Source organism: Pteropus vampyrus, unplaced genomic scaffold (assembly GCF_000151845.1).
Source record: "Pteropus vampyrus isolate Shadow unplaced genomic scaffold, Pvam_2.0 Scaffold24, whole genome shotgun sequence".
Taxonomy (NCBI): domain Eukaryota; kingdom Metazoa; phylum Chordata; class Mammalia; order Chiroptera; family Pteropodidae; genus Pteropus; species Pteropus vampyrus.
Window position 1 is genome coordinate 10,510,193 of NW_011888805.1, and position 12,023 is coordinate 10,522,215.

The following is a 12,023-nucleotide window of genomic DNA, read 5'->3' on the forward strand; positions in this document are numbered from 1 at the left end:
TTTAGCATTTATGTGACACACAGCCTTTTAGGAGCAAATCTGTTGTGACCGAGGGGGGATATGTTCTAAGTCCCCCAGTGGAACATATCCTAAAACCATGGATAGTGCTGAACCCTATATGTACTGTGCTTTTTCCTGTACATACACACCTCTTCACTTAAAGGAAGGGTGTCGTGGCTTCTTGACATATCTAAATTGCCAGCATCACTACTGTTATGCTTTGAGGCCATTATTAAGTAAAGTAAGGGTTATTGAACACAAGCCCTGTGACACCAGGACAGCTGATGTGATAACCTAGATGGCTACTAAGTGGCTAATGAGTGGGGAGCGAGTGTATGGAGTGTGGAGACACTGGACAAAGCGGGGATTCCTCCCCACCCCGGGTGGAACAGAGCGGGACAGTGGGAGATTTCATCATACTGCTCAGAATGGCATACAGTTTAACACATGAATTGTTCATTTCTGGAATTTCTATTTGAGATTTTTGGACTGAAGTTAGCTGTGGGTAACAAACCATGGAAAATGAAACTGCAGATAAGTGGGGACTACTATGTACTCGTTTGAGACTCTTGGCTAGAAAATGTATGCTTGGGTGTTTCTACAATGTCATCATAGAGCAAATATACCATTCTGACTGTTCCTCACTACAAGTTGTTGATCAAGTTTTAGGTTTTTAAAATAGAGGTTGAAATTCAGATTATATGTGAATTATTGAAAAGTACTTTTTATTTTCTTTTTGGAATACATCTTCCTTTTCCCACTTTTTAAGGACCTACACAGAGAATCCTAATTGGATTATAAGTACATTTACTATTTGGCTTGACTCTTACAGAAGTTATGAAGCAGATGGGATTGCTTCCCAGCTATATCGTTATTTTAGTAGCATTGCAGAAATTGTTCCTGTTTTGGTTTAAATTAGTGCAATGTGTTATGTTAAAGAGGATTTTCACATGGTTTTTCAACACTACTTTGTTTTTAGCCTCCTTTGACTTGAATGATGAGCCTAGTGGTTTGGGACCAATGCCATCATCAGGGACTGCTCAACTGAGTGTCGAACAAGATCCATTTTCAAGTTCAGTGCTTCCCTGTCCTCCTCCACCACCACCACTGCCCCCTCAGGTGTCTTCTCTACAGCCTCCGTGTTCTCCTCTTATACAACCAGGATCAAATAATATTTGTGACTCAGATAATTCAGCAACTGAAATGAGAAAACAGCACCTAGGGGCTAGTAAGGCCAATTATAGTCGTCATTCAAAAAACCAGAAAAACAAAGATGTTCCAAACATGTTGGATGTTCTAAAAGACATGAATAAGATTAAACTTCGTGCTGTTGAAAGGTATGTTGTCATAATTTGAGAAATTAACCAAAATTTCATCATTGATGTTTTTAAAGATTTTATTTATTAAAGCAAACATTACATGTATCTTCTTTTAGTCTTCTTTACCCCAAATTTCCTTCCTAGAGAGAATCATTTCTAATTTTTTTACTCTTCCTTTTAGTGTATTATCTCCATATTTTTGAAACAACATATTTCTTTTGCTATTTCTTGATATGTTTATTTATATTTGCTTCCCATTGTTTAAGATTAGGAATATATTCTTAGACATTCTACCCTTACACACACACATGTACACATATACTTTATAACAGTAAATATTTATAGGTAAGCCATTTTATATACTATGATTACGTTTTATTTGTTGAATGATTTTATTTTTTATTGGAGTTAATAATTGCCTTTATTGGTTTTGTTTCTTTTTCTTTTTCTTTTTTTAATTCTCCTCCTGGAGCCCTCTGTCCTGCTCCAGTTTCACTTGTTGCTGTCTAAGCCTGCCGCATTGTCTTTCGAAGCATTTCCTTCACGGGCATTCTTTTTACCCATTCTCCGGTGTGGCATTACCCACTTCCTGGGTGTCATATGTTCCTAAAGCTTCTTGAGAAACACCGCATATGAAGTAGATTATTTTAAGACCTTGCCTATCTGAAAATGTTATTATTTTATTCTCACACTTAATTGCTAGTTTGGCTGGGAGTGTAATAGGCAGAAAAAAAATTTCTCAAAAATTTGAAGACATTGTTCCATTGGTTCCTAGCTTCCAGTGTTCCTCTTGAGAAGTTGATGTCATTCTAAACCCTGGTATGAAACCCGCTTCTTTATTCTTGAAGCATTTAAGACCTCTTTAGTCTAGATATTCTGAAATTTTATGACAATGTATGTGCCCGAGAGAGTTCTTTTTTTATTACGCTGGACACTTGTGGACTCAGTCAATCTAGAGTTTTAGGTCCTTTGTTTTTGAAAATCTCTTATAAACATTTATCTGATAATTTTCTCCCATTCTTTTCCTCTGTTTTCTTGGAACTCCTTTAGAAGTTTGAATGACAGAATTATTCCACTTAATCTTCACATCTTTCCTTTTACTATTTCCTTTCTCTTTGCTTTTTTATTATACTTTCTAAGAAAATTCTTTAATTTACTGTAATTTCAACTCTGATTGCATTTTTACTTGTCATATTTTTAATTTGCAAGTGCCATTTTTTCTCTGAATGCTCTTTTTCTTGTACCTTCTTTCTTTTGTTTGTCGTATTCCACTGAAGGTATTAATTATAGTTTTAAGTTTTCTTTTGCTCTTGAATTACTGTATTTTTCCTGCATTCCTTTTTCTTCTTGTTGATTTTGGTTTCTAGCTGTAGTTTTGGAGCCTTAAGTATCTAGTGATTCTTGGCTATACATTTGTATTTAAAAGTGAGGCAGTGAAAATCTGATTGAAGGTCCTTTGTGTGAGGTGGACTATCAACTGGTGGGCTTTACAATTTAGTGATTGAGTAGATAACCTGACCATTTTGTTGGCCAGATCCCATATTTCAGTAGCTGTATGTATTTTCTTTGGGGCTACAGTTTTCCTAGAAAGTTCTTCAGTCACCGTCTTGGTCAGGAGAGATGAGAATTGGACAGGGGGTGCAAACCATGTAGTTTGAGGGTTGAGTGGGGAAGGAGAACAAGGAAGGAATGTATCATTTGGAATGTAGACTTTTTCTTAATCTCTCTTTTCAGGAAGGCAGATCACGCCCTCCCTCCCCCCCCTTCATTTTCATCAGCATTTCTAGCTGTCAACATTTTATTTCAGTTTGTATCTACTCTTTCCTCTTGTAATCTTTGTGGGTATATATCTTTTTTATTTTTTTACTCTCCTTTTAGTAGGATTTCACAGAGATCTGCCATGTTCACCTGGAAATCCCATGGTGAGGTTTCTGGTGAGAAAATAAATACATTTTCTGTATCATAGTGTTAGCAAAGACAGGTCATTTCATTAATAATGAGGTTGTGATTTAATCTTTGTATGAGGCAGCTAGGATAGAGAAAAATCTTAAGGCTATATGTACACACTTGATCCCAGCTAGCTTGCTTACTGGTATCACTGGGCCCAGGCAGTGTGAAGTGGGGACTCTGACAGTTACCATCACGGGAGACACAACTCAGAGGCCAGCAGAATACCTTCCCTGTTTCTGCGATTAACCTTGCATTATACATTACTGCGAAATCGGATGAGATCTCCCACATTTTTACATCTGCAGATTTACTACCCATGTTCTCTGCCTTCCTTCTTGTTACAGTGAATGGAGAAGTGTTGTCCTTGTTTGTGTCCAGGTCTCCCCATGGTCGCTGGTTCCCTTTCTCTCTTCTCAAGATTTCACTTAAAGTTATTTCTTCTGTCTTCTGCATCATCCAGTTTTCCTTTTTTATCTTTCTCCTCACAGCTGAGTATCTATCTTCAAAACATGTATACCCCCAGCTATTATGAATTCTCTGTTCCCCTTTCTGATAGAAATTCCAGATGTCATCTATAGTTTGTTTCAATTTCTCACTGCCTTCTACCCACTGCAGTACGGTGTCTGTCCCCATCACTCTAGTGAAAACTGCTCTTGTCAAGGTCACCAGTGGCTCCATGTTGTCAAATGTCATTGCTCCTCTTGACCTCTTGGTAGCATTTGCTATAGTTCGTGGTTCCTTCTTGTTGGTACACTTTCTGCACTTGGCTTCAAGGAAGTCAGAGTTGGTTTTCCTCTTCCCTCATTGTCCACTTCTTCCTACTCTTTTGCTTCTTCCTCCTCTGGGCCTGGTCTCTAAATGTTGGCATGTCCAAGGCTCAGATCTCTGGCCCCTTTTCTTCTCCATCCACATTGTTTCCTTTGTTGATCTCATCCAGTCCTATGGCTTTACCAGCTGTATGATAATGACTCCTATATTTATTTTTCTATCCCTGACCTCTCCTCTGAGCCCCATGCTTACTTGACAAAATTCCTACTTGACATCTTCAGTTTACTGTCTCACATATCTTAGGCTTCACGTCTCCAAAACAACTCTTCCTCCCTACCTGTTCCCTTCTTCCACCTTGAAAGCCTGTTCTTACCCAAACCTTTTGCATATCAGTAAATGGCAACACTATCACCTAGTTGCTCAGTCCAAACATCCAGGAATCCTTGTTTTTTCTTTTCCTTTCTGTCCCATATTCTTTCCGTCAGCATATAGTTCAAATTTGTAAACCCTCATGAACCAACTGCCATCTCACCCTCTCATCTGGCTTGGATCCCTGCGGTAGCCTCCTAACTGGTCTCTCTCTTTTCATTCTTGACTCCTTGTCTTTTCTCCACAGAGTAACCAGAGTAATCCTTTAAAAATTGAAGTCAGATCATGCCATTCCCTGCTTAAAACCTCTGGTGATTTTCCATGTGCTTAGAATAGAATACAGACACCTTGTCGTGTGGCCTGTGACTCCCTCCAGGATCCAGCCAGCCCTTGCTTTTCTCTCTGACTTCATGCCCTACTTCCCATGGTACTCACTGCATTCCAGCTGTACCTGGGTTTTTTTTTGTCTTTTCTCACACATGCCAAGCTCCTTTCTGATGCACCCACCGGATATTTACGTTAAAACGGACACCTGGCATTTCCTTAAAGAGGATGTCATCTCTTTAATGACACTTTTCCCGATCATCTCACCTAAAGTTCTTTCGTCCTCGTTGCTGTCATGTCACCTGTTTTTATTCGCAGTACTTATCTCTATCCACAGTGATCTTGTTTCTTGTTCACTGAGGATCTGCTGCCAGAGTGTTCCACGGGAGCAGCGTACTGCTGTACCCTCGAAGTACAAAATGGAGCCTGGTATATTAGTAGGCATTAAGTGAAGATCGAATGAACAATTAGGCTAACGGTTTCCTTTTCATGAACTCTGTAGTCTTCTTAAAAGTTCTTAAGTGTTTCTTTTAAGTTTTCCGTTGAAAAATTAGATAATTCAAAATAAAGATCTTCAGCATAGAGGTATTTGATAAATCCTAGGTCATAACAAGGTTGTGTTAGGGCCCCACTTGGTTCTTGGTTTTCTGATTCTTATTACATTCATTCATGGTAAAAAAAATTTCAATCTCCCGAAGACTAATTAGATTGTAATACATTATGCTTGTATTTCTGCTATGTTCATTGTCAAGGACCTTAAATTACACAAAGTTTTAATTTATTCAATATTTTTAAAAAACAGATCACCTGGAGGCAGACCCATTCATAAGAGGAAAAGACAGAATTCAGATTGGGATCCAGTGTCTTTAATATCCCAGGCACTTAAGCAGAAATTCGCATTCCAAGAAGATGATTCCTTTGAGAGAGAAAATAGGTCTTGGGAGTCTTCTCCATTTTCCAGTCCAGAAAATTCAAAGGTGAGCTCTAATAATGTACAGTTAATTTTTCAGTTTTTCTAAAGTGTATTGCTCCTGATATATCTTGGCCTTTAGGCTCTCTTGAAGTTATTATGCGGAATTGGCTATACAGTTATTTGTTGATGCTGCTAATGTTTCTATTGTTTTGTTAACTTTTACATGCTCATTTTAGCTTTTATCCTTCTATGAAGTTTTTTGAAATAAAATACTTGATTTGAAAAATATTTTGTATAAGTTTATTATAATGGTTCATCCTGGACAGGTGCTCACTTGATGTTGTGTCTACAGTATGAACTCAGTGCCTGAAGCTTTGAGGGGAGCAGAGAAAAATGGTTTGATAGATTCTACCTAACCATAGTTACATGTGAATACGCCAGTATTTTTCTCAAATGGGACCCTAATTGTCTTCAAAGCAATGCTTTTTGGTTGCTCAGTATTTCAAACACTTGACCTTTAAGCTTGTGCCTCGAATTCTCTTTTCTTTAATTCAGTCATAATTCATATTTTGGGGGTGGTTTTCCCATTTCATAACTTGGTTGAGGTGGTACATAAGAATAAGCCTTGGTGACGAGAGGACCGTGAAAGAGGGACAGTGTCTACGGGCACGTGAATAGCCTTGAGGAGTGGTCGCCATTGGCAGAGGAGGAGATGGAGCTAAGAAGCAGGTAGCAACTCAGAGAGCATGGCAGCGGGGGAAAATGATCGTCTTCATGTTCTTTCATGTGTGGTCTCTGAGTTCTTTGTGTGTGTACAATATCCGATATAATGTTCACTCAGATAATTATATTCTTAACTCTACGAAGACAAAAAAAGTATATAGTTTAGAACTAGTATAGTAAAAATGCAAATTGCCTAAAAATAGATGCTTAATATTTGTATAGAAATTTATAATTTGCCAAGTACTTTTTTACTCATCCCGTTTAATCTTTACAATATCTTAAAAAAAAAAAAACACAAAAAGCCCTGGGGCCAATATTACCTGTTTTACGCACAAGGAAAGTAATCTCCTTAAGTAATCTCCCCTAACCCCACAGAGCAGTGACCAGAACTTGGCTTATTAAAATTCTAGGGTGTTTGAAAACCTGCAGTCACCGAAGAAATTCACTTGGGCAGAACGTACCATTTCCCAGTGTTAGTGGACCATGAGGTTTTACAGGGTCATCCATCTTACACTGTTCACTGTTCTTAGCATTTTCCCTCCAACCAACTAAAGCATCTTAGAGAAAGAACATCTCTTTTTGTATAGTTTCAGGCACAGTACCTGATACATAGCCCAAATAACTATTTATTGTTGAATGAATTAAACCTCTAGAGGTCAACTGGTGCTCGCAATGCCATTTTTTTTTTTTTACATGAATTAAGTTTTACATAATTTATGTATTAAATATTTGCTTTATTTCAGTTTGGACATCACATTTCACAGTCAGAAGGACAGTGAAATAAAGGAAGGACTGGCAAACAAAGGGTACGACCAAGGTGTGAACGACGTGAGCCGTCATGCCATTCCCTGCTTAAAACCTCTGGTGATTTTCCATGTGCTTAGAATAGAATACAGACACCTTGTCGTGTGGCCTGTGACTCCCTCCAGGATCCAGCCAGCCCTTGCTTTTCTCTCTGACTTCATGCCCTACTTCCCATGGTACTCACTGCATTCCAGCTGTACCTGGTTTTTTTTTGTCTTTTCTCACACATGCCAAGCTCCTTTCTGATGCACCCACCGGGTATTTACGTTAAAACGGACTCCTGGCATTTCCTTAAAAAGGATGTCATCTCTTTAATGACACTTTTCCCGATCATCTCACCTAAAGTTCTTTCGTCCTCGTTGCTGTCATGTCACCTGTTTTTATTCGCAGTACTTATCTCTATCCACAGTGATCTTGTTTCTTGTTCACTGAGGATCTGCTGCCAGAGTGTTCCACGGGAGCAGCGTACTGCTGTACCCTCGAAGTACAAAATGGAGCCTGGTATATTAGTAGGCATTAAGTGAAGATCGAATGAACAATTAGGCTAACGGTTTCCTTTTCATGAACTCTGTAGTCTTCTTAAAAGTTCTTAAGTGTTTCTTTTAAGTTTTCCGTTGAAAAATTAGATAATTCAAAATAAAGATCTTCAGCATAGAGGTATTTGATAAATCCTAGGTCATAACAAGGTTGTGTTAGGGCCCCACTTAGTTCTTGGTTTTCTGATTCTTATTACATTCATTCATGGTAAAAAGAATTTCAATCTCCCGAAGACTAATTAGATTGTAATACATTATGCTTGTATTTCTGCTATGTTCATTGTCAAGGACCTTAAATTACACAAAGTTTAATTTATTTAATATTTTTAAAAAACAGATCACCTGGAGGCAGACCCATTCATAAGAGGAAAAGACAGAATTCAGATTGGGATCCAGTGTCTTTAATATCCCAGGCACTTAAGCAGAAATTCGCATTCCAAGAAGATGATTCCTTTGAGAGAGAAAATAGGTCTTGGGAGTCTTCTCCATTTTCCAGTCCAGAAAATTCAAAGGTGAGCTCTAATAATGTACAGTTAATTTTTCAGTTTTTCTAAAGTGTATTGTTCCTGATATATCTTGGCCTTTAGGCTCTCTTGAAGTTATTATGCGGAATTGGCTATACAGTTATTTGTTGATGCTGCTAATGTTTCTATTGTTTTGTTAACTTTTACATGCTCATTTTAGCTTTTATCCTTCTATGAAGTTTTTTGAAATAAAATACTTGATTTGAAAAATATTTTGTATAAGTTTATTATAATGGTTCATCCTGGACAGGTGCTCACTTGATGTTGTGTCTACAGTATGAACTCAGTGCCTGAAGCTTTGAGGGGAGCAGAGAAAAATGGTTTGATAGATTCTACCTAACCATAGTTACATGTGAATACGCCAGTATTTTTCTCAAATGGGACCCTAATTGTCTTCAAAGCAATGCTTTTTGGTTGCTCAGTATTTCAAACACTTGACCTTTAAGCTTGTGCCTCGAATTCTCTTTTCTTTAATTCAGTCATAATTCATATTTTGGGGGTGGTTTTCCCATTTCATAACTTGGTTGAGGTGGTACATAAGAATAAGCCTTGGTGACGAGAGGACTGTGAAAGAGGGACAGTGTCTACGGGCACGTGAATAGCCTTGAGGAGTGGTCGCCATTGGCAGAGGAGGAGATGGAGCTAAGAAGCAGGTAGCAACTCAGAGAGCATGGCAGCGGGGGAAAATGATCGTCTTCATGTTCTTTCATGTGTGGTCTCTGAGTTCTTTGTGTGTGTACAATATCCGATATAATGTTCACTCAGATAATTATATTCTTAACTCTACGAAGACAGAAAAAGTATATAGTTTAGAACTAGTATAGTAAAAATGCAAATTGTCTAAAAATAGATGCTTAATATTTGTATAAAATTTATAACTTGCCAAGTACTTTTTTACTCATCCCGTTTAATCTTTACAACAATATCTTAAAAAAAAAAAAAAAAACGAAAAGCCCTGGGGCTAATATTACCTGTTTTACGCACAAGGAAAGTAATCTCCTTAAGTAATCTCCCCTAACCCCACAGAGCAGTGACCAGAACTTGGCTTATGAAAATTCTAGGGTGTTTGAAAACCTGCAGTCACCGAAGAAATTCACTTGGGCAGAACGTACCATTTCCCAGTGTTAGTGGACCATGAGGTTTTACAGGGTCATCCATCTTACACTGTTCACTGTTCTTAGCATTTTCCCTCCAACCAACTAAAGCATCTTAGAGAAAGAACATCTCTTTTTGTATAGTTTCAGGCACAGTACCTGATACATAGCCCAAATAACTATTTATTGTTGAATGAATTAAACCTCTAGAGGTCAACTGGTGCTCGCAATGCCATTTTTTTTTTTTTTACATGAATTAAGTTTTACATAATTTATGTGTTAAATATTTGCTTTATTTCAGTTTGGACATCACATTTCACAGTCAGAAGGACAGTGAAATAAAGGAAGGACTGGCAAACAAAGGGTACGACCAAGGTGTGAACGACGTGAGCCGTGTCTACAGTTAAAAGGAAAGATTGCAGAAATACGCCAGCATGTCTCTTACTACGTGTTAATCTTCTGTTAATGAAGTTAAACGAGGTCTGTGCACTGGGATATATGAGTGCAGAGGTCTGAAGAGTCTTGACTCTTAAGAATACCTTTCTCTGATTTTGGAAGATCCAGCAGTTAATTGGTTACTGATGATAGTTAGGTATATTAATTTTTTTCATGTATGTTAATGTTATTAAAAGCTGAATACACACTTTGAATGATTTTCCTAAGAGCTCATGTATCTCATTAGAGAACAGCAGAGTCTCACTATAACAGAAATCATTTTAATGGATTAAGAAATTAATGTAAGCTGAATCTGTATTGTACTACCTAGCAAACAACAGCTGGTATGTTTGAGTTTTTCAAAGCAATTTCTTAAAGCAATTATGGCTTCCTAATTTAAGAACCTCTGAGTCTTAAAAACTGATATTGATCTGGTTTATTGGGCTTCCAGGACCTTAGAGGTTTTCAAAGAATGTAATTTTTTAAATTAAGATATTTTAATTATATAGGTTGAGCCTCCTAAAAATTTTTGAGGTGATAAAGAGTTATTCTTAGAAACTGATTTGATGAATATTAGTATTTAAAGAATCTTCTTCCTACGTTTTGCCTATACTTGCTGTGTAAATATTTATATCTATGATTTTTATTTTCTTTGTTCCTTATTATAGTTACATTCTGTTGCTTTGTAAATAGAATGTAAAATAAATGTGCCTTTTTAACTTGGTTGTGTTTCGTAGCAATTCAAATTCATTTATTTCATTTTACTACTTTGTTCATAAAATCTGAACTTCTTTTGAAAGAGAGTTCTCTAGGTAGAGTTTCTTGGGTAATACAAATGAAACACACAGCTTGGAGTAGCTATTTTGTCCCATATACTAATGCGATATGGGAATTTACATGTTTCTCTAGACCCTTCAGCCTGTGCAGCAGCTGGTGAGGTGGGAGCAGTTAGGTTCCATCTGGATGCTGAGGACTCAGCATCCACCCTTTTGCTAGGCTCTCTTTTCAGAGAAGCCCAGTTTGCCCAGTTTTCTCGTTACTGTGGTAGAAAGTTGGTTGCCTGGCTCCCTCCATTTCCAGTGCTTCTCACTGGCCACCTTCCAGTGAGCTATCTTAGGCAGCTGTCTTATGACCAGGAAGGATAGACTTCAGATCTCAGAAATGTGAACCCTGACATAGCTGAACCGTTGAACCAACACCAGCAAAAGCTGTCTCCAGACTTTTCGTTACATGAGAAGGATGGGCCTTGTGGGTTCTCTGTTAGTTGCAGCCGAAAGCATCGATGATGATACAGCAGCGCAGCAGTGTAGCTTCGATGCCTGCTATTCCTTCTATGCAGTTTTGTGATGGTTTATCCTCGCTGTCGTTTCTGCCCCTCCCACACATTTCCTCACTCGGCCTTTTCTCCTCTCTCATTGTCCTGGTCATTAGAGTTTTTTCCCCCCCTGAAATAACTGTTCTTTTATCTCCCAAGATAGCCTTGCATTTTCAGTTTTCTTATTCAAAAGTGCATAATGAATAACCTGTCCCGAACAGCCAGATACCTTTGGAAGATGCCACCCTCTGCTAAGTGAAGTGTATTTCTTCAGACACCTTGATTTGTTTTTGGCGGGGGCTGGGGGCTTGTCTGTTCTACTTGAGAATGAATTTCCTGCCCGTGCAAAGCACGTTTCAGCACCGTGAAGCACCGGGATTGAGTTGACCCTGGGCTCACCTCCGCTGAGAAATATGACTTCTGGTGTCCTGGGAGACGTAAGCGCATGCCTGAAATTTCCCTTCAGTGGCTCTGGAATGGTCTGATCTTGATCTAGGTTCCTGGTGACTTGTGTTTTCTGTAGAGTTCCTCAGGGTTAGGGATTCAGGGTAGGCCTTCATCATGGCTCTAAACATGAATTATCTAATACTTCGATGTTATTTTTAAAATCATATCGACTGCATTTTAAACTTACCAAACATACTGTAAATGTTTCCACAGACGCTTTAAACCAGGTTGCATTCTCCTTCCCAATTGGTTGTTAGTTAATCCATATAAACGGATTAAGGTATTTGAACAACAGCATTTAATAAAGCATTCTAATACTATTTTATGTTTGGAAAATGAAAAAAATTTGGTTTATGAAATAGCCTGCTGGAAATTAATGCTTTTCAAAATCTTGACTGGCTGAGGCATACAGATGATGACAGCAGTGGTTGTCAAGGCAGCGAAGAAGAGAGACTTTCTAGGCCTGTGTAGCAGAATCTGTAGCATCCCGAACTGAAAACAG

General features: G+C 38.2%; 1 protein-coding gene across 1 annotated transcript in view; it reads left to right on the plus strand.

Annotated features, from left to right (window-relative positions):
* The window catches only part of MTFR2 (mitochondrial fission regulator 2), a 17,909-nt gene extending 7,427 nt beyond the window's left edge, over positions 1-10,482 (plus strand). Inside the window, exons 5-8 of the mRNA XM_023528334.1 lie at positions 803-1,337; positions 5,533-5,707; positions 7,110-7,183; positions 9,700-10,482. Coding sequence (XP_023384102.1) covers positions 803-1,337; positions 5,533-5,707; positions 7,110-7,145 — 746 coding nt within the window. The 3' untranslated portion in view covers positions 7,146-7,183; positions 9,700-10,482. The remainder of the gene's footprint in view (positions 1-802; positions 1,338-5,532; positions 5,708-7,109; positions 7,184-9,699) is intronic.
* Positions 10,483-12,023: the final 1,541 nt, after the last annotated feature.